This window comes from Acinonyx jubatus, chromosome E2, assembly GCF_027475565.1.
Source record: "Acinonyx jubatus isolate Ajub_Pintada_27869175 chromosome E2, VMU_Ajub_asm_v1.0, whole genome shotgun sequence".
In the NCBI taxonomy this organism is placed as follows: Eukaryota; Metazoa; Chordata; class Mammalia; order Carnivora; family Felidae; genus Acinonyx; species Acinonyx jubatus.
This window is the reverse complement of record NC_069396.1, coordinates 59,846,864-59,869,836: the sequence shown is the minus strand read 5'-3', so window position 1 is coordinate 59,869,836 and position 22,973 is coordinate 59,846,864. Positions and strand designations below refer to the sequence as shown.

The window sequence follows — 22,973 nt, the reverse complement described above, 5'->3', positions numbered from 1 at the left end:
ATAATTCCAGCATCCTTTCTATGTCTGGATCTGATGCCTGCTCTGTCTCTTCAAATTGTGGGTTTTTTGCCTTTTGTACCTTGTAATTTTTTTCTTGATAGCCAGGCATGATGTATGGGTAAAAGGAACTACTATATTTAGTCTTTTCATTGTGTGGTAGTAAGGTGTGGAGGAGGGGAATTCTAAGATTAGGTCTCAGTGTTCTAGTGAACCTGTGCTTCTGGACTATTTACTTCACAAGTGTTTCTATATTTTTCTCCTCCCTTAGATGGGAGGGATAAATGGCTAGAATGGGCTGGAGTTGGGTATTTGCCTTCCCTGGGGTTAGTTAGGCTCTGATAAAACCCAGCAAGTCAGGTTCAGGTTAAGTAGTTTCTCCTGAGTGCAGGCCTTGTTGAGAAGAATGAACTGTTCTGGCTTATTTCAGAAGGGTTCTTTTTCCCCTCCTGCTGCAGGAATCTTGAGATTGATGGTTTTTTGTTTGTTGAGTGTTGTTGTTGTTGTTTCAGTATTTACTGTGTGCATCTGGCCATGTTCCTGGAGACAATTTCACAGTTTTATGGGGTCCTGCTGTGACTGGGTCCCCTGGAGTTTTCAGCTTGGAATTGTCCACACTATGCATCCAGCAATTCATCAGTTACGGTGTGGGTTTTTCTACCCAGACACTGGTTCTTGTGGTGGTTTCTGCTCATGAGTGTCTCTGCTGCAGCAAGGGGTGACTTTCTATATTCACCTGTCTGTCTCTCTGATCTAGGGCACCAGTTTACCCTGCGCCCCTCCCCTTATGGATCCAAAAAGAGTTATTAGTTTTTCAGCCTGTTCAGCTTTTTATTTGTGGTGAGGTTGTAGTGGTGACTTCCAATTTCCTTATGAATTTAACCAGAAACTAGAAGTCATCCATCATGTTCATATTCTCTTGGAATAATGGTGGGGGTTTTTTGTTTCTTTGTTTGTTTTTGAGGAAAGACACTTTCTTGATGTAATGAGAGTAACCAAATTTTCTTTCAGTCTCCATATTCCTCTGATTCAAATGAAATTAAACTGTAACATCTCTTCTGAATGGATGGATTGATTTCTATTAACTTAAACTGGGGTCTTACCTTCCTAACTCAGATTGTTGCTGGGATCCTTGGAAATTCTTCACTTCTTTGTCTTTATAATGTTATGTTGCTCAGTGCACAGGTCTTGAGACCCATAGACTTGATTCTTAACCAACTGGTCTTAGCTAACATCTTGGTTCTTTTCTCTAAAGGGGTCCCTCAGACACTGACAGCTTTTGTATTAAAATCTTTCCTGGATGATGCTGGATGTAAATTGGACTTCTATTTATACAGAGTGGCCAGAGGGGCTTCCCTCAGCACCACCTGCCTCCTCGGTTGTTTCCAGTGCATTAAGCTTTGCCCCAGTTTCTCTGGGTAGATGCATTCAGAATTAGATCCACAATGTGCATTGGCTTCTGCTCTTTCATCTACCGGATTCTGCACCTTTTGTTAAATATGCTGATTATTATGAATGTAACTGGCCCAAAGAATAGCAAAAACATGGGTGTGGAAAACATTTATAGATACTGTTCCTCCACCCATTCCTGAGAGATTGGTATTCTCTGTAACTGCAGTTGTTCACACCTTCACTGATATTGTGTGTTTCAGCCTCATGATGTGGACTAACTGCTCCATGGTCCTTGTTCTGTTCAGGCACAATCAGAGTCCAACACATTCACAGCAACAGCCTTTCCCCCCAGTCCTTCCCCCGAAACCAGAGCGACATGCACCATCTTGATCCTGGTGAACATGTTTGTCTCTATCTTCTATTTTACCATTCTGGATAACCCAGACTGTGAACCCAAGCCACTGACTGAAGAACGCCTCTGCACTAAAGATTGGTGTCTTTAGGCTTCCCAACTTTCAGCCCCTTTGTGTTCATTTTCAGTGATATCCGAATCTCAAAGTTTTGCTTTGTTGGCTGGACAAGGAAAACAAATGCTCTAAGGATGGTCTCTGGGCCATAAGTTTCTTCCAGAACATCCCACCATTAATTTGATTATTTTATGCAACATTTGTGGGCTTCTATGCAAAAACTCTAAGATTGTGTTGAATAAAAATTTTGATTTTACATTGTTTAATGGGCTTCCAAGAAATGAACATGGTATAAATAATAACTCAAATGTATGGCAATTCCTTAAAAAAAATAGCATTACCTCCTTAAAAATGTAGCATTACCATATTATTTAACAATTCCACTATACCCAAAAGAATTGAAAGCAAGGACTGCAACAGATATTTGTACATCAGTGTTCATAGGAACATTATTCATGATGGTGAAAAGGTGGAAACAACTCAAATGTCCATGGATGGATGATGAATAGATACAATATGGTATATACATACAATACGATATCATTCAGCCTCAAAAATGAATTAGATTCTGAAACATGCTACAACATGGATAAATCTTGAAAGTATGCTTAGTGAAATAAACAAGACAGCAAAAGACAAATACTGAATGATTCCATTTATATGAGGTATTTAGAATAGCCAAAGTCAGACAGAAAGTAGAGTATTCATTACCAGGGGCTGGGGGAAGTAGGGAATGGAGACTTTTGTTTCTTCAGTATGGAGTTTCCATTTGGGATGATGTAACGAACGTGGACAATGTGATGATGTGGACTTAATGCTGCTGGTGGTTGCACAACAATGTGAATGTACTTAATTCGACTGAATTGTACACTTAAAGTGGCTAAGATAGCTAAGGGCACCTGGCTGGCTCCGTCAGTAGAGCATGTGACTCTTGATCTCAGGTTCTTGAGTTTGAGTACCACTTTGGGTGTAGAGATTATTTTAAAAATATAACAGGGTGCCTGGGTGGCTCAGTCCAATTTTGGCTCAGGTCATGATGTCATGGTTTGTGGGTTCGAGCCCTGCATCAGGCTCTGTGCTGACAGCCTCAAGCCTGGAGCCTTTTTCAGATTCTGTGTCTCCCTCTCTCTCTGCCCCTCCCCCATTTGTGCTCCATCTCTCTCTGTCTCTCAAAAATAAATAAATGTTTTAAAAAATTTAATATATAAAATGGTTAAGTGGCACATGGGTGGCTCAGTCAGTTGGGCATCTGAGTCTTGATTTTGGTTCAGGGCATGATCCCAGAGTTGTGGGATTGAGCCCCACGCTCAGCTGGGAGGCTGCTAAGATTCTCTCTCTGTCTCTCTCCCTTGCTCATGCACTCTCCCTCTTTTTCTTAAAAAAAAAAAGTAAAAAAATAAAATGGTTAAGATGGTCAATTTTATGTCTATTTTACTACGATAAAAATGTAAAAATACTCAAAGGTGACTTTCTCAAATGGTAGTATCACTCACTACTGAAATTTGAGGGTTTCATGATAATGCTGTGGATGGAATTTTCAGTGTTTTGGAGTTCTGAGATGGAAACTGTTGGGGAAATATAATTATCAACAAAATCTGCTGCTGACCCAGAAAACTTCTCCACACTAGCAGACAACAGTCTTATTCTTGAACAGGATGTAATGTGCATCAGGGACTACCCACTAAAAAGACAATAAAATCAATAAGAACTCTCTGCCTTTTATAGGTCAAAGAAATACAACCTAAGACATCCATGTTCTTAATAACTAGACGTCAAGTAAGATGACTGCATAGCACCATTTGTTGCACAAAATCCATCTTAAACTCACTTCACAATTAGAATGGCTGTTGGTTTTTGCTGATTGCCTTATCCTAAGGAAAAATAAATTTCTTGTATCTTTATGGCAGGAAGGAATTTTGTAACTTGGACCCTGGCTCCTGCAGAAGTTAGGCTCCTATCTTCCCTTGGAATCTAGGAGATGGTATCTTAGTTTTCTCCGTATCATTTCAAAGAGATGCCCTTCAGATCTTCAAGAAAAAAAAATCCTGGGTTTTAAAACTGGCATGGGGCTTATCTAACATTTATAAATATTTTTTTTAATTTTTTTTTCAACGTTTATTTATTTTTGGGACAGAGAGAGACAGAGCATGAACGGGCGAGGGGCAGAGAGAGAGGGAGACACAGAATCGGAAACAGGCTCCAGGCTCTGAGCCATCAGCCCAGAGCCCGACGCGGGGCTCGAACTCACAGACCGCGAGATCGTGACCTGGCTGAAGTCGGACGCTTAACCGACTGCGCCACCCAGGCGCCCCAAACATTTATAAATATTTACATACATTTCAAAGAGCAAAGGAAGAATTCACAATTATAAGTTTTCTAAAGCAAATACTCTAAGAAAAGTGATGGATAGATGGAGTCTCTTTCTCTTCTTACCTCAGGTTTTTTTTTTTCTTTTTTAGATTTATATTTACCCTTACAAAACTCACTGCTAATCTGAACTTTAAACTAATGACTAAAAGATTTATTTGCATTTTCTAAGCATATAAGGTGAAGGTCCTTTCAAATGGAGAGAAAAGTCATGGGAATATCCCAGATTATGGAGGCTGATAATAAAGACTTCAGAAAAACTGAAGGGAATTTAAGAAGTATGTGAGTGCATATAAGACAAAGCAGAGGAAGTATTGATCATTTCTTCTGTTAGGTCTTGATGGATATGCCAAAGATGAGAATCTTTACAGAGGGGACATGATGGGTCAATAAGCATTTATTCGCATAGGTGAAATGATCATATTTCTTTAAAAATTTAATTAAATAAATTTACTTTATTGACTGTTACATTTAACCACCAATGAACCAGGAAAAATACTAAAGGAATAGTTTGGAATTTTTTATGAAATGAAAACAACTTTTAGAAATATTTGGTGGTCACTGGCGCATAATGGCAACTTTCAAATACCTGGATTTTCATTTCCTCATTATCTATATTTCATAACCATTTGTCTTTTATTTATTTTAAAAAATTTAGTATTTATGTATTTATTTACTTTTTTGAGTGAGTGAGAGAGAGAGAGAGAGAGAGAGAGAGAGAGACAAAGCACAAGCAGGGGAGGGGCAGAGAGAGAGGGAGAATCCGAAGCAGGTTCCAGGCTTCAAGATGTCAACACAGAGCCAATTCAGGGATTGAACTCACGGACCAATGAGATCATGACCTGAGCAAAGTCAGATGATTAGCTGACTGAACTACCCAGGCGCCCCCCCCACCTCCCATTTGTCTTTTATGATGACTAACATAAAAATAATTCTTGGTCATTGAAAAATAGTCTTATCTGTGGCTAAATGTAGTTCTGTGATATCTGCTTTAAAAAAATCGATTTGAAAATTGTTTGAATTTTAGTATTTAAATACTGTTTAAGTAAATATGAAGCACATGTTTGCCTAAATAGCACTTTAATCCAATATATTTAAGTAACATGGGTGTTATAAATGATAAATCATGGTGATTTAAGTTATATTTAGTATTTCTAATAAACTCAATAACAACATAAATTTCCATAGGAAGAGTTGTTTCTTTTCAACATTAATCTATATTCTAATAGAAAATAAGAAACTGCATGATTTCCTTGAAGCTTTTTTCTTTTGAAGTTTTTACTTTGATGTTTTAATAGTTTTCACAGTCTAAGAGTTTTTAGTAAATGCTCAGTGGCTTACCTAGATGTCATCTGAATGAGATGCAATTATTTTGAAATGTTGAATCTTTCCATTGTTTTCACAAATACTGACTTTGAAATCTGGCCTAATGCAAGACACTCAAATTACATGTTCATGTATTGCATTTTTCAAAAGTACATATATTATATGAGGGTTTTTGTGCCTATGCACCTTGTCTGTTATATTCCAAAACTTGGGGCATCTGGTTGGCTCAGTCGGTAGAACATGCGACTCTTGATCTCATGAGTTCAAGCTCCACGTTCGATGTAGAGATTACTTAAATAAATCTTAGGGAAAAAAAGAATCCAAAACTTAACTCCAATTTGTCTCAGTGTAAACAAAGCTCCACTTGAAAAATTGGTTTATGAAACTCTCAGAATCACTTTTCTTTTCTTTAAATGTGTTGTAGGTTCTAGTAATGATGGAGTTACACGATCTGAATCACACCCTGCACAGTGGAGAGCAGATTATGTATGAGGTTAAGAGAGGAGGGAGGGAGGCCAGAAGGAGGCTACTGCAATAGTCCTGGTGAGTGTTGGTGAACCAGAGTAGTGGCTGTAGAGGTGGGAGAAGTGGTTGGTTTCTGGGTCCATTTTATGATTTATTGTTTATTTATTTATTTCACACAATTGGAAAGGAAGAAGGAGAGAGAATGGGTCTATTTTTAAAGAAAGGCTAAGTAGACATTTTGATGATGTAGGTGAGGGAGAAAAGGGAGGAGTCAGAAAAGACCTTAGGGTTTTTGGTCCTAGCAGCTGAAACAATGGAAGCTCCATCAACTAGGATGAAGTTGGTGGAAGATTAATTTTTATTGGGACTATCAAGGGTTTTGTTTGGCTCTGTTAAGAGTCTGTGATATTTCATAGAATGCTAAGTGAGGTCACCAAGTGGGCAGTTGGACACACAGGACTAAAAATATGGGGAGCAGTTCAAGAGGGAGACATCCAAAAGTGGTGAACCTGAGTGGAGCTTTGGATCACATGTAGGAGGGGGAAATTTATGTTATGGTGGTGATGCTCTTTTTTTTATGGTGGTGATGCTCTTAATAGGTTAGGAAGATGGTACCCAGGATTGGGCACCATGGTTGAGTGTGGAGGGCACAAAGGTGAGGAGAGGATGGTCTGGCAGGTGACCAAGGCTTCCCTGGGATGAGTAGATATGAGATGGATATGAGGACAGAATAGTAATTGAGTCAAGATGACACTGAAGGCAAGGCTCCTGCTTATTCTTACTACTATACTGAATCAGCATAATTTTGTGATGAGCTTTGGTGAGGTCTGGGATTTTTCAGTCTTGCTGGTGGATAAGATCTGGAGCAAAGGTTGTCATCTGTGAGAGATACTATGCCTGGCATGGGGGACTAGTAGTGCTGGGATTTTAATTAAAGTTTTGTAGAGAATGGTGGGTAATGGCTGCTGAGGGGATACCAGTGCAGCACAGAAGTGCAAGAAAGCCATGCGTGTCTCAAACTCACTTGTAGTTCTGGGTGGTTAATATTGAAGAAAGATTCAGAGGCAGGCTGTGAGGCCTTCAAAGCAGCATTTGGGACTTTTCCTGACTGTGGGATCCATCAGAGGTCTGGGGTTGTGCTGGATCATGTTTGAACTGGTCAAGCACTCTTTGGATGCCATGTGCCCGGTACCTGGGTGAGTCCAGGGAGATACCTGTGAAGGGGGGCAGGGAGGTGGTGGTGACTATAGTGTCTGGAGATGTGAGAGTATGGTCCACAGAATGATGTGCATATAGGGGGGAAGTGTGATCTGATGGCTCCAGGGCCTTGCTATGGGGACTGAAGGTAGAGTTGTGAAGACAGGTTTGGTTGTATCTGGGAGTCATGATCTTGGGGGGCCCAGGGTTATTGCCTGGCAGGAGGGTTTGCACCCTGCAGGCCAGGCTCACTGCTTAGATGGGGTCTATCTCCCCACCTGCCTGTTGTTAGTGAGGTCTGAACAGTATTAATGTGACCAAGAGGAGAGCATAGTCATCAGTGGGACCAACGACTGGTATCTAATCTGAGATGTGGATCTCTGGAGGAAGATGAGTTTGTATTGTGGGACCTCAGAGAGGCTACTCCTGAGTTCAGCTGTCCCTATAATGACAGCCACTATGACATTTGGGGACATGCTTTTGTATTTGTGGGAGGAGTGGGGGTTCCTGGATGAGTTCCAGAGATTCCTGTACCACAATGTGAATCTGAAGAACTTTGCATTTATATGCTCATATCCTCACTGGGCAAGGCATTCATGCCCTCCCCAGTGCTCTGGTCTAAGCTTTGTATCCCCACTCTCCAACCCTGCTTTCCCCAGATGGTGCTCTGTCCTTCTCACATCAGGACCATGGACACTGTTTCTGTCCCCCAGTTCCTGAGCAGGTGCTGTGGTTGATAGGGCTGGACTGTTTGCACTGACCTCTTCCCTCCTCATGCCCCAACATCTGCCTCATAGGGAAAGATTCAGGGTCAGTACTCTTATAGTGAGCCCAAGGATCTCACTTGCTTGCCCTCTCCCTAGCCAGTGACTGTGTTTAGGTCCATGGAACCTCTGTACCTTAGGTTTTACTCCCTTACTTTAACTGACATTTCCTTGTGCAGGCTCATGCCACGAATTCCTTGCATTCTCATGGCCTCTACTTACCTGGACCATGAGCTGTTTTTCAAGCCTCCTGCTCAGTTCTCTTTGTAGTGTGGAGATCTCTTTTGTGGTCTGTTGTGTGCTGAATTGCCCTGGCCCGGTAGTGACCACTCACCTGACAGTTTTTTCCTTCAGTGCTTGTATCCTCCATGTCCCATGTAGTTGCTCAAGTAGGGCTTCAGAAGAGTCCTTTCTGCATCACAGGATGGACATGACCTTAGCCGTGACAGGGTGGGCTCAGAGGGGGCCTGCCCCTGGTGGATGGCAGCTGGGGAGTGTGTGATGTCTGGGCTATGTTCAGATCACACCAGCAACCTGTCCTTTCCAACCAGGGTTTTGGTGCCATTGCCAGTGGCCACACCCCATTTCTATCTTTCTGTTGTTGGTACTGTGCTGACTTGTTGAAGTCCAGGGGAAATCTCTAATATCTCTGTATTCCACATCTTACCTATCCCTCTCAACAATCTTTCTTAAGTGCTCTGCCACACTGACCTGCCTATGTTGTACCCCAAGGTGTACAGTATCCTGACATTGGCCTTGAACTCCCACTCATTTGTTGCAATTGGATTTTCCTGGGCTCTCACATGCCTCTGCATGGCCTTCAATGTCACCAGCAGACAAGTTCCTGCTGAAAGTCTTTGGTGGAAGAAGAAGATGTACATCTGCTTTGCTTCCCTGTGCCACACCCTGTCCCATGTCCTCCTGGTGAAGCCTCTACTATTCTGTGACCTTATGGTTTTAGTAATGCTCAGCAGCCACATCTGCAACCAGAACCCCACTCCCATTTCTCAAAAGCATCCCCTGAATTATTCCTGGTTGCAATTCAATTGAGTAATTCAACTGGATGTGATTCATTGAGTCAGTGTAGACACATTACTCCAATAATGTCAACACATATTTCACTGTTACTTCTTTGCTTTAAGGTTATTGGTGCAGATCAGAGAACAAACAGGTACCTTATGAACAGAGTGTTTCTGTAGGAGTAGCACAGATCAGGATTTTCAAGGCAGGTCCCTTCATCCAGAAGACCCACCCCTGTGATATGTGTATCCCTATCTTGAAACACATTTTACAGTTGTCTAAGCACCATGGAAAGCATCATGGACAGAAACTGTTTACAAGAGAACAGCATGTACCAAACAATTTTATTTTAGTGCAAACCCTTAGTGTCACCAGGAGCAGCATTTTGGTGAAAAATTTCAGAAGAAACATGGAAAGGGCCTCATGTGTGAAGAGATGCAAGTTCCATGTGTTAAGGAAGCCCTTTACCCATGGGGAGGTTAGGAAGGACTTCCTGGCCACCTTGGACTATTTTTATAAGTAGGGCACTTATACTAGGGAGAGAGCAAACAAAACCATCAAGTGTGGGTTGGTAGAAAAAGTCATTAAAACTGGGAAGAACGCAAGACAGCCTTCAGCTACACCGACACACTTGCTCAGAATCAGGGTGTCTACACTAAAGAAAATCCTTACAGTATAGTGAATATAGGACATCTTCTGGCGATAGCCTCACCTTCAATTATCAATGGAGAGTTCACACTAGAGAAAGACCACAGTTTGGAGGAAATGTGAAATTTCCTTGTTCAGTATAACAAAAATGGATCAAAGCCTCTGTGAGTATCCATCTGTCTGCTTTGAATCTCATACATCTGAACCTCCATAAAGGGAAGATGCCCCATAAATTTCATTTATGTGGGAAGCATATGTGGCTATGTTGCACTTTCTAACCAGCCCAGGGCTCTTTCCAGATTCATGTCACTGCCAGTTTCTGTGGCCAAAGCCACTTCATCTCAACTACCTGGCAGGTTCCCCTCCGGGAAGCTGGCATCTGTTCTGCCATGTATTGGAGAAAAGTAGTAGTAGCCTGAGCCCTTAGAAGGTCCATATCCCCTTCTCTCTGATTAGTTGGCATGGACCTCACCTAGTGTTGTCCCAGAGGAAAGCAAATGAATTCTACTGGCAGCTTGCCAAGAGCTACCTTTTTCAGGTACGTTTGTCTCACGCGATACTTGCAATTAATTTTTCCTACTCCCAAGTCTCCAACTTGGGGACTGCCTATCACATATTGCTTTGGTTTGTACCATAAGAAAGACCTTATTTTTAAAATACTCTCTAAATTTGGGGTTTCTAGCTACTATGCAGTGGTTTATAATAGATTTGGGCTTTGCAAGCATTACAATTTTTGTCGATTCCCGAACTCTGTGTGCCTCTAAGGGAACAGTATGGGAGGAAATGGCACCTCAGTGTTGGGCAAATTTGCATCGCTGCCCATAGCCTCTTGGCAAAGATTTGTTATTCTAACTCATGGCTTGGACACCTGGGTGATTAGTCTCCAGATATCCGCCCATGGCCTCCTTAAAGAAGGACCGCCGAACCTCTACCCTTGAACAAGGGCCTTCCATTTCCCAGAGGCTCTCTCAGTAAATCTTGGCCTTTTCTCCTGGAGTCAGGTGGAGAACCCTCTTTCCTAGGCCTTGGGAATCTGTGGGAACTAAATTTCCCAGTACGCCCAGCGTTAAAGACGGCATCGCTGAGCCAACGAAGGCTTAGAAAAGAGGTGTTTCCGTTTGAGCACAAAGGGTTGGGGCGGGGCTTCCTGTGTCCAGTCTGTGGCCATCGTTTTGGCTGTCGGCAGGTGTCTTCGCCTTGTGAGACGTTCCGGAGGGCCGGGCCACGGCGAGAAAGGAGGCTTTGTCCCGCCGTAAGGAGGCGAGTCTGGGGGCGGGGACCTCGTCGCCAGCGAGACCGGCCTGGAGACTTCTGTGCCCGTGACCGTCGTGTTCACTCAGCTGTCATCACTTCACTCCGCCCACAGTCCGATGGCGGTGGCCGCGCCCAGGGACCCGGCTGAGGTAAACGCGCGGCCCCCGGGCCCCCGCCTCCGCCCCTCCAGGCCAGAGCGCGGGGCACCTGCTCGGGTCTCTGCAGCCCAGGCCCCAGTGTCCGGCCCCGGGGAGGTGCTCGTGGGCGGGGGCCCAGTGTCTGAGCGCTGGCGTGACGGGGTGTGGGAGTGGGCTGCAAGGAAGGGGCCGGCTGGTGCAGGGCTGCAGGGGGACCTGAGGGGGAGGATTCGGGAGTGTGGGGTCCTCCTTCTGCCCTCGGGGAACATAAGTGCCGCGGAGTCACGGGGGGCCTGGCGGGCTGGAGGGTTGTCCTTTCACGTGAGGACTCTAGACGCCAAGGACTCTAGACAGTAGACGCCAAGTTTTGGCCAAAGGAGGGACACGATCTCCGTAAGGGGTGGGGGGTGAGGGGTGGTGAAGACCTTGTGGCCCTGGGAGGTTGAGTCTTTGTTCAAGGTCACACCTGGTAAAAGGCAAAACTGAGTACTCAGGCACAAAAAATAGAAGCCAGCCTGAGGTCAGCTGGCTGAGGTCCTAAGTCCATGTCAGGGGTTATATGTGAATGTTCCCTTTAATGGCGACCTTTTTAAGCAGGTGTGGAAGGTTAACCCAGGACTGGGTACCAAGATGTGCAAGTGCCTAGAGGTAAAACTAAAGTCAGGAATGTTCAAAACCACAGGTCTCCGTTTCTTTCAAGTAGGAATAAATAGCAAGTGGATAGGTGTCATGACAAGAGTGACTGCCTGAGCTTCTGGGTGTGTGTTCTAGAAGTAACGAGAGGTTTTGATCACAGGAAGGAGGTGATGTTACCAAGGTCTTAGAAGACTTCATCTGGCTTCAGAGTGGAAAACAGACTATGAGCTTGAGGGAGCAAGAAGGACAATCATTGTGGTGGCTACTGCTATAGTCCAGGTGAGGGGTAATGGACCAGGGTTGTTGCTTAGGAGATGGTTGTATTCTGGCTGTGTGTTAAAAAAATTTTTTTATTAATGTTTTATTTTTGAAAGAGAGAGAGAGGCAGAGCACGAGCAGGAGAGGGGCAGAGAGAGAGGGAGGGAGACACAGAATCTGAAGCAGGTTCCAGACTCTGAGCTGTCAGCACAGAGCCCAACACAGGGCTTGAATTCATGAACCATGAGATCATGACCTGAGCCAAAGTTGGTCACTTAACAGACTGAGCCACCCAAGTGCCCTGTGTGTCTTTATTTATTTTTTATTTTGTATTTATTTATTAAAAAAAATTTTTTTTTGTATTTATTTTTGAGAGACAGAGAGAGACAGAGCCTAGGCGGGGGAGGGGCAGAGAGAGACACACACACAGAATCTGAAGCAGGCTCCAGGCTCTGAGCTGTCAGCACAGAGCCTGACATGGGGCTCGAACCCACAAGCTGCGAGATCATGACCTGAGCTGAAGTAGGACACTTAACTGACTGGACCACCCAGGTACCCCTGTGTGTTTTTAAAAGGGGCAACTAGACTTTCTGATGTGGACAGTGAGAAAATGAAGGAGCTAATTAGTGATGACCTCAAAGATTTTGGTCTTAGCAGCTGTAGGAATGGAAGCTGCATCAATGTGTTACCGAACTCCAGTCCTTGGACCCAGTGAGAGTAGAAATGAACCTGGACCCACGATTTAAAAATACAGACAAAGCTTTATTGGAGCAACAGCTGTAACTGAATGGAAACACAGTCACAACAAAGGTGTTAGACTGGCTCTCCGAAAAATAGGGAATTTTAAAGGACCTAGGGCGGAAAAGGAGTGACGTGTAAGCATGTAGGGGTGGGGAAATACAAGGAATTGGGCACTCAGGCGCAGTTGACAGAACATCCTTCTTCATACATTGGGTGTTTTGTTTGCAGTTAAGCCTCCACCTCTGGGCGTGATTTTCAACATTGTAGTGAGTTAAAGGTAACTCTTGGTCACTCCATGATCCATCTGTGCTGGCGTGAGTTAGGGGTTAAGCTCCAACTGGTCTGGGCCGCAAGAGCTCTTCCTCCAGGCAGTCGTGATAGCTTGAGGGGTAGTTTTGGTTTCCATCATGGGATGCTCTGCCTCTTGGGTCTTTGGCCTGAGTTAGGAGATAAGCTGGAAAGAAGAGCCTAAGAAAAATGTGGGACAAAGGTCGGTGGATACAAGCAGGTGAGAAGTAAAGGTCAGGTCTCGGGATCTAGCTGCTGGCACATTCAGATGAGCAAGTTGGTATTCACCGAGGATATCAGGAGCTTAATTTCGACCATGTGAAGAGTCTGAGGTGTTTCAAAAATCAGTGACTGGAGGCATCAAATGAACAGCTTACAGGTCGGGAAATCTGGGGAGGGATTCAGGTTAGAAACATCCAAAATGTGGAAACTACAGTGGGGACGAAGAGGACTGAGCGGTGGGTCGTATTTAGGCAAACTTGAGGTTGTGGTGGCAAAACTATTTGGGGGCCAGGTGTGGAGGGTGAGGGCCAGGACTGGGTCTCTTGCTTGGATACCTGGGTGATGGTTTCGGGCTGCACAGATGCAGGTAAGTAGACATGAGGTTTGGTGTATCAGACAGACTAGTCTGTAGATGGCCAGAGCTTCCAAGGGAAGAGTGGATTTGCAGTGGATGCAGAGACGAGAGGTAGGGGACAAAAGATGACGCCCAGGCCAGAACTGGTATTTATTAGCCACTTTTTAGACTTATCAAGATTTTGTGAGGACTTTGGTGGGACCTGATGTGTTTCATTCAGCCTGGTCAGGGAAAATAGGGTCACCTGTGAGAATCACCAGGCCTGGGGTGGGCAATCAATGGAGTTGGTCTCGAAGGTTAGGGGGACAGAGAAAATTTTTATTTGCTGAGGTGATAGCAAGTGCATCAAGGAAATAGGATGGGCCTATGGATATGTGGGATCTGCCCATGGTTCTGTGTGTCTAAGTCAGGCAAGGATCAGAGCCACAGGATGATCAGAGCCATAAAATGATTTGGAATAACACTGCTGTTGGGACCCGTATGAGGTTAGTGGTCTTACAGGATCCTGTTTGAATTTGCCACTTGAATTGTGGGTGCTGTGTGCCAAATTGTGGCATAAGGCCTAAACCCTGTATGATATGCTTCCTTGACGTGTGGAGGTACCTAGTGCTCTCAGATGGCCTGAGTGCAAATTCTCCTTCCCACACTGCTTCATGGGATAATATCTCCTAGCCTAACAACCCTTTTCATAAAGGGAACAGGGCACGGTTCCTGCTCATCTCTTTGTAGCAGGTTTCAGTCCCCTCCCAGCCCACAGACTTATTCACACAAGCCAGTCACAGCCTATGGGATTCAGAGGGCTCCCAACCTTTTCATCCTACAAGGATAGCATCTCACAGCCCCTATTTTCTCACTTTTTTCCAGAATGCAGCCTCCATGTGGGCCTTTATGGTGAGTAGTATCCTGTACTCAGAGGGGTGAATTTGTGATAAACTGCTGTCAGTCACATCTGTCCAGTCTTAGGTGTTATGTGTTCAGCCATCACCATAATCTGAGGGTGGGGTGAGGAGGAAGCAGTTTAAATATAGGTAACTTCTGGGCAGGTCAGGGAGCTGTCTTTGGAGTGGGACAGTGAGGCGGTGGCAGCCACAGTAATTTGACTGTGGGTTACGGGCACTAAGGGATGTGCAGCCTAAAGAAAGATGTGGGTTTGGAGAGGGAACATGTCAGATGATCCCAGCGCCCTGCATTGTTAATTACATGACAATGACCATACCAGGGGAATTGCTTGTCAGGAGGTTGTGGATCCCTGTGTGCCAGGCCCACAGCTCAGATATATATTTTTCTGCCTGTCTTTTATTGCTGGTGGTTGAACCCAGTGGCCAATGGGACCATGAGGAGACAATAAGACCAGTGGTACCAGGGCCTGATTTCTCCTCTAAGTTGGGAAGCTTGGGAGATGGATGGTCATAGGGAGATGTGCAGGGGAAAGGATTGTGGCTTCTCAGAAGTAGAATGTAGTTTTATCTGTCATCATGCAGGGCAGTGTGACCTTTGAAGATGTAGCTTATAGTTGTCTACACTATAAGCAAGGTGAAGCAGACTTACTATCACTGTTACTGAATTTTGAATAAAAATATCCTGGAAGATTAAATGACATGAAATGTGAGGTTACAAATATATAAAGTTGATTAGATAAATAATGAGATGTTCTAGAGGGAACTTAAAGCCTAGAGACTATACTTGGAACATTTGTTTTTCTTGCCCAGCAGGTAAAGCAGGACTGAGACACCCACATGTCACTGTCAGAAAGCATGAAGGGATGAATGTTGGGGAGGCTGAGGAGACCAGTGTAGAGGTGTTCATCAGACTATGTTGTAGGTTCATAATCAGGGTTATTCAAAAAGATGAAGTAGAAGAAAGTAAAAGGCGACTGACATATTCATTAGGATGAGACATGGCTCTTGTCTCACTGAGATGAGAATAGAGTTTGGGGCTTTGGTTTCACAGGAAGGTCTGGGGGAAAGGCCGTGGCTGTGAACATGGTGGGCTTGTTACTTGTACCCGATCAGGACAAGGACATGGAGCCACTTGGTAGATGAGGCCAGAGCACACAATGTCAGTGGATGGCAACATGCATACATGCAGTGAGGTGATATTTCTAGAATATCCAATGAATACTACTATATATTTTTTTAGTAGTTTTTATTTATTTTGGGGCCATTTACTTTCATAGCAGTAAAGTTACTTAATGCAGATGCAGGCTGCAGGAGAAGAAACCAGTGACACTTTGGAGACATCATTCTAAGCTCCATCCACTGCAAAGTATTATGGCAAAGCTTAAGGTTCTGAAAGCCACTCAGAAAGCAGGCAATGCTGAGAAAAACCTGCCCCTTGTGTGAAAATAAAGACAAGGTAATATCCAACATCATTCCAGAAAATATTTCCTTCCAAAAGCTGTCATTGGCTGAGAAATCTCATTAGAGGGAAGCTTTATTGAGTTTAAAGATAAGTTGGTTGAAATTCAAGTCTGTCAATAACACCTTCTGTGCTGTGAGAAAAGTAAAATTATAAAGATAATATAAGGATCCCACATTCAGTATGGTTGAGGAAGATAATATCCAAATTTTAGTAGAAACCATTTTATCAATTTAGAGGACTTGGGCGGTTTGATTTTCCTTGAATCAGAGAAATATGTAAACTTTAAAATAAAATTGGATCGGGGCACCTGGAATTTGGTGGAGCATGTGACTCTTGATCTCAGGGTTGTGAGTTTGATAAATAAATAAGGCTTATTATCTTTACAGTCAGAAGTCATTTTTCACGTAACCGACTTTTCCAACTCAATATAACATAAACATTAACATCAGGTCTTTCACACACACAAATTTAATTTTTGGAGGGTTTTTTAATACTACCAAAGATTGAAACTAATTTGATGTCTGTCAATGGAAGATTGAATAAATCATGACGGATACCAAGATGGAGCATTAGCTTTGGAGGAAGTTCTGCCAACTGCTACAGCTCTGGAACATACTGTTAGGTGAAAAAGAAGGGGAAGAAGGTGTCATAATATTTTGTGCAGGTAGCTGTATTTTTCTAAGAATGGAAGGAAAATTTTGTTTGTTTGTTTCTCTTGAGTGTCATTAGGAGCTGATTGGCTCCTAAGTAAGAACTTACTGAATATATTGATACTGACTTGATGAAAATAGAGATAAGGAGATAGTATGTTTTTTGGAATGTCATATAGAGAAAAGTAGCAATGGCAATGGCCCCATATGAATAATTCTACCCAAGTACCAAATCTAATTTTGATCCCACCCATTGATTTTAAGTGACTGTTTAAAGGAACAATGGGGCATCGAAGATTATATTAAAATACATTATGAGTAAGCAGTAAGCCAAATTAATATATGTGAAATTCTATTAAGATATATGAACCCTTTCATAAAATGTAATATGTTAAGATAAAAGGGATAGGATATCTGTAGAATATAATAAAATCTAGAGAACATATAAATATGATACAATGGTCAGAAAAATATTTGAGTGCTGATTCCAACAAACAACTCTAAATATTTAATCAACACATCACAATTGAATACTGACTTGGTAATTGATGATTTTAAGCAACTATTATTTAATTTACATGTAATAAAAATACTTTATGTTAAATGAAATATTCTTTTATAAAAAACATTCTTTTATAAATATTCACATAAGTGTTTAGAGGCACAATTATATGGCTTCTTAAATTATCCTTAACATGAATTGGCTTTGGAGGGAAGTTGGGTGGGTTTATAAGCAAAATGAGTTTGGCAGTGGGTAGGTTCTGTGAAACTGTTATGGGTTCACATGGTTCATTTTATTAACCTTTCTCTTTTGTAGATGTCTGAAAATTTAAAGTTATTGTTAAAATGTCATTATTTCAATAATTAAATACAGATAAAAATATTTTTCCTCTGTTTCCTAAAATCATTATTTTCTAGGGCACCATTCATCCTTATATTGCATTATTTAGCCTTCAATTTTGAGAGTATTACATTGAAGTCTCTTTCTGTTACTCTGTTTCTCATCATTTTTCCTAAGCAAGAATCAATAATTTATATGCTTTCTACGTTGGGAGGAGAGGTCAGTGAAAGGAGTAAGGTCAGCCATGTGGGTAGAGCTTGCATACTGGAGAAGAGAAGACCCCACTAAGTTAGCTGTTATTTTGTATTTATGATCAGTTTTTTACTTGTTAAGCAGGTCATCAAACCCAGATTATTATTAAAAAAAATTTTTTTAACGTTTTATTTATTTTTGAGACAGAGAGAGACAGAGCATGAACAGGGGAGGGGCAGAGAGAGAGGGAGACACAGAATCAGAAGCAGGCTCCAGGCTCTGAGCCATCAGCCCAGAGCCCAACACGGGGCTCGAACTCCCGGACTGTGAGATCGTGACCTGAGCTGAAGTCGGACGCTTAACCGACTGAGCCACCCAGGCGCCCCAGATTATTATTTTTTAAATTAGACTTTATGATTTTAGGGCAGTTTTAAGTTCACAGCAAAATTAGTGGAAGCTACAGAGGTATCCCGTATACGACTTCCCCCACAAAAGCACACACTTCCTGCTATCAACATCCCACGTCAGAGTGATATGTTTGTTCACAATCTATGAATCTGAGCTGACACATCATTTTCACTCAAAGTCCACAGTTAACATTAGGGTTCACACTTAGTGTTGTGCATTCTGTGGATTTTTACTATCTCCATAGTTCGACCTTTTCCAGAATGTCATATACTTGCAATCCTACAGTATGTACCCTTTTCAGATTGGTTTCTTCCACTTAGTAATATGCCTTTTCATGACTTGATAACTTCTTTTTTTAAATAATTTTTAAAAAATATTTATTTTGAGAGAGAGTGCAAGAGAGCACATGTGCATGAGCAAGGGAGGGGCAGAGAGAGATGAAGGGAGAATCCCAAGTAGACTCCGCACTGTCAGCGCAGAGCCCGATGTGGGGCCCAGTCTCACGAACCATGAGATCATGACCTGAGCCGAAGTCAAAAATCTGATGTTATCCAACTGAGCCATCCAGGTGCCCCTTGATAACTTCTTTTTAGTGCTGAATAATATCCCATTGTCTGGATAGGACATAATTTATCCATTCACCTATTGAAGGACGCCTTGGTTGCTGCCTAGTTTGGGCAGTTATGGATAAAACAGCTAAAAATGTCTATCTTCAGGTTTTTATGTGGACATACATTTTCAACTGCTTTGGGTAAATACCAAGGGGCACAATGCCAGATTGTATAAGAGTGTGATTAGTTCTGTAAGAAACCACCAAAGCATCTTCCAAAGTGGCTGTACCAGTTTGCATCCCTACCAGTAATGAATGAGAGTTTCTATTGCTCTGTATTCTTGGGAGCATTTGTTGTCATCAGTGTTCTGGATTTTGGCCATTTCTATTAGATATTTAGTTATATCTCATTGTTTTATTTTGCAATTTCTAATAATAAAATGATGTTGAGCATCTTTTCATATGCTCGCTTGCCATCCATCTGTCTTCTTTGGTGAAGTATCTGTTCACGTTTATGTTAAAGAAAAAACAGTTTTATTAGCTACATTAAGTTAATGACACCTAAACCATCCAAATTTGAGATTCTCCCAGAGAATTCAAATTAGGATTCATCACAGCATCACTTACTTCAAATCCATAATAATATTTTACTTGTTTACCTTAATAGTCCATAAGTTATTAAATAACAGTAAATTATTAATTGGAATTAGACTTCAGGGACCATCAGATGTTTGGTAAACTACAGGTTAGTTACTGCGAATATATGCTAACAAATAAGTATTTCTGGAGGGATGCACAACAATTGATGACAGAACTTAACTCTTGCGTTATAGGAGATAGGGCGTCAAGTAGGAGAAAGAGGAAATACTAGGTATTGTATGTGTATGCACATAAATCTCAAAATTTTCTAAACAAAAAGGTTGTATACATATTGAAAAAATAGTAAGGAAAACAGTAATAAGCTAGAACAAAGTGTGTGTGTGCGCGCACGTGCGCGTGAAATTAATCAATAAATACAAATAATAGAAAATTATAGAGGAATTGTAATAAAGAAAAAGTATGAAATGAATTTAAATAATAATCAGATGTAACATGTAAGTGGGAGTCAGAACCACAAGATTTGGGTACATAAAGAGATCACAAAAGATCTTTGAGTCCTGGACCAGTTGTGGTTACCTGTCTCACTCCTACTAAGAACTATAGTCATTTGTGGAAAAAAATCAAGCCTGTGTCCTGTCTTTTATCACATAGTTTCTGTAGAAGGACACTTAGGGACTAAATTGGCACATCTTATTTTCAGGAGAAGTAACAGGAGACTCCCCACCTCACAGCTGTGGCTTAAATTCTAGAGGTCAGATCAGACCAAGTTGTCACTGCTCAGAGGATGAGTGGGGCAGCTGCTTTAGAAATCCTTGCAGATCTGGAGCAGGTGCTGATATCCAGGGGCCATATAAGTGCCAGAGAAACACTTGGGCCTTGACACCGTCATACACCTTTGTGATTCCTGGCCTCTGCACTCGGTGATCTTTCACTTGTTCTTTCTCTTATCCAATGAGGTGTTTATTCTGAGTGAGAACACACTTGTGACAGCACTCCGGCTGGTTTTAAAGGTTAACTTGCTTCTAGTTGACACGCTCCTTACTTGCTGACCTGAGGTCCTTGATCTATAACAGCTCATTTATACTCTCTTTGAGATTTGCAGACCACCTGTCTTGAGGTGTGAGGAACTAGAACTTTCCCAGGCCACAGAGGCCAGCAGATCGGTTTGAAGGCACCTCGGCTTTCTGATTAGCCTAGCAATTTTCTTTTCTTTTCTTTTCTCCTTTTTTTTGTAGAAAAACTTTTTTTTTTTTTTTAGGTCACAGAAATGTTTTTCCTCACCTCCCTTTTTGTATCTGTAGACCTTGCCCTCCTTTGCAGAAAGAACAGAGTCCTCCTGCACAGCACATAACCAGGACCCCGCCGCACAACTACCAAGCACCGAGACAACATCTATAACTGGCACCATCGAGTTTGCCCGTGACCAAGAAATGTGGCAGGTCACGGCACTCCCTTTGCTGAGTAGCTGTCCTAAACCCTTTTACCAACCCCTGGGCCAGGTAGAAACCTCAGAGTTGGCGTTTGGACAAGAGTCCTCTTCTCCCCAGGTTGTCGGCCTTGTATATAAAGCTCAAATTCCTTTCCAATTAAAACTGGTCTCTTGAGTAATGATCTTTCAGGCGACTGCCAGCCACACTTGGGTTCAGTAACACTTTCTTTGTGCTGATCCCAGAAATTTGCTATAGACATAAAATACGGATGAAATAATGTGCACCCAGCTCCCCAGGACCAGTAATAAAGTACACGGGGTGTGCAGTTTTGTAACTGATCACAGAAAGTTTTCAAAGACTATTCATTCATCGGGCTCTCCAGAGCAACAGAACCGAGAGAGAGAGAGAGAGAGAGAGAGAGAGAGAGAGGGAGAGAGAAACATCATATTCATTTTTTCCTCGGTAATATTGGCTTAATGGAGACACAAGAGAGAAAGGAGAGAGATTTTAAAGGAACTGGTTCACAAAAATGTGGAGGCTGGAAAAGTCTAAGATCTTAGATCTTAGATCTAAACTGGAGGTTCAGGGAATAGTGGATGTTCAGCGCTAGTCTGAAGCCAGTCAAGAGACAGAATTTCCTCTGTCTGTGGAATCCCTGACTGTGCCCTTCTCATCTGAAAATATATTGCATATTTTAGCTATTTGTTTTGTTTGAAGTTTATCTTTCCTGATGGTAACATTGGCTTAATAGAGGCAGGTTCTTTGCCAGACATTTTCTTCCTCCTGCTTCTCATATACAAGAATAAGGTGTGACACACATTGCATGCTTAACATGTACCTATTGAAGCAGTGAATAAAAGTATACCTACCTTGTCCCTGTTCATTTTTAAGAATGTGAAATCTTTCCTACTTCTTTATTTTCATCTTCTAGCAGGCTGCAATGATGCACAAATAACAGAAATTTAAAGTAATATATTTTTAGGTGAAACACTTGGGTTGACCAAAAACACATCTCAGTAAACACATCTTCCATCTTAGCTGTCTTCTCTCAATGATTAGACCTTGTCTTGCCTGTCGTTTTTACCTGGTGTTTTCCAGGCATTTTAGATATGTTATAGGCTGGCTGTTTCTCTCAAATAGTTTTTTTAAATTTTTTTAACTTTTTAATTCCTTTAGTTTATTTATTTTTGAGAGACAGAGAGAGACAGAGCATGAGCAGGAGAGAGGCAGAGAGAGAGGGGGAGACACAGAATCTGAAGCAGCTTCAGGCTCTGAGCTGTCAGCACACAGCCCGACCTCGGGCTCCAACTCATGAGCTGTGAGATCATGACCTGAGCCAAAGTCTGATGCTTAACCGACTGAGCCACCCAGGTGCCCCAAAAAAACACTCTTAAAAAGTTGAGTTGTAAAGGTGTGAGTGAGAAATGGTAGAAGCAGGAAATGTACTGGATGGAAGAGTGAAGTATAATTGTTTTAAGGTGTCCAACGAAGTTATTTTAAGTTTTTATTTAAGTAGTCTCTACACCCAACATGGAACTCAAATTCACAACCCAAAGATCAAGAGTTACATGATCTTCTAACTGAGTCAGCCAGGCACCCCCAACATAGTTATTTTAAGAGATTTAAACAACTTGTCTTTGCCAACTCCTTACAGCTTCTCTCTAAAGAGTACCTTCAGACAGTGGTGGCTTTGGAAGGAAATATTTTCTAGGTGACGTTGGACATAAACTTGTCCTTTATTTTCACAGAGGGGCAGAAGGATCTGTCTCAGCACTACATTCTCTCAAGTGACTTCTAGGCCAATACACTTTGCCCCAGGATTCTGAGGTGGGTGGAGCTAAGAATGATGTCTTCAAAGTGCCTTGGACTCTGCTCTTTCCTCTAGTGGGACCTGTAACTCCTGCTAAATTCCTTTCTTGCCATGAATAGACGGGAGCAATAAAAAGGAAAAACAACTCCAGAAAAAAAAAATAATTCATGGAAACTGTTATGCAGGCATTCCAGAAAGATATATAGTCCCAGTACATGAATTCATGTTGTTCGTCATTCACATTGTATGTTCTCACTTCATGGTCTACCAAGTGGCTCCAAGGGACTTTGGCGCAGACACAAGTGGAGAATCCAATACAGTCACAGGAACCGCCTTTCCCCTAGACTTTCTCGTAAGCAGCATTCTTATCCTGGTGAGACAAAAGCCACATTCACCATTCTCATCCTGGTGAATACGTTTGTCACCTTTTGTTCTCTTTTATCTTTCGGAATATGAACCTACACCATGGTCTGATGAATAGCTCTACACTGATTTCTTCAGGCTCCCTGACATTCATCCCTTTGTGCTTGTTGGTAGTGACACCCAGGTCTCTCAGTTATACTTTGCCGGCTCGGCAAGAAAAACATATGTTCCAAG

At 42.3% G+C, this 22,973-nt stretch overlaps 1 protein-coding gene and 1 pseudogene across 3 annotated transcripts in view; both read left to right on the top strand.

Annotated features, from left to right (window-relative positions):
• Window positions 1-22,973, top strand: part of LOC113592401 (zinc finger protein 154-like) — a 224,576-nt gene that overhangs the window by 24,478 nt on the left and 177,125 nt on the right. The window contains exon 1 of one of the 3 annotated variants that reach the window (XM_027038195.2): window positions 10,743-11,046. The exons of 1 other annotated variant lie outside the window; for it this stretch is intronic. In XM_027038195.2, the coding sequence (XP_026893996.1) occupies window positions 11,014-11,046 (33 nt within the window). In that variant the 5' untranslated portion in view covers window positions 10,743-11,013. Of the gene's footprint in view, window positions 1-10,742; window positions 11,047-22,973 lie in introns of those variants that run through there. One more of the 3 variants, XM_053211217.1, reaches the window with a different exon arrangement.
• LOC128313319 (vomeronasal type-1 receptor 1-like) lies at window positions 941-3,943 on the top strand (annotated as a pseudogene).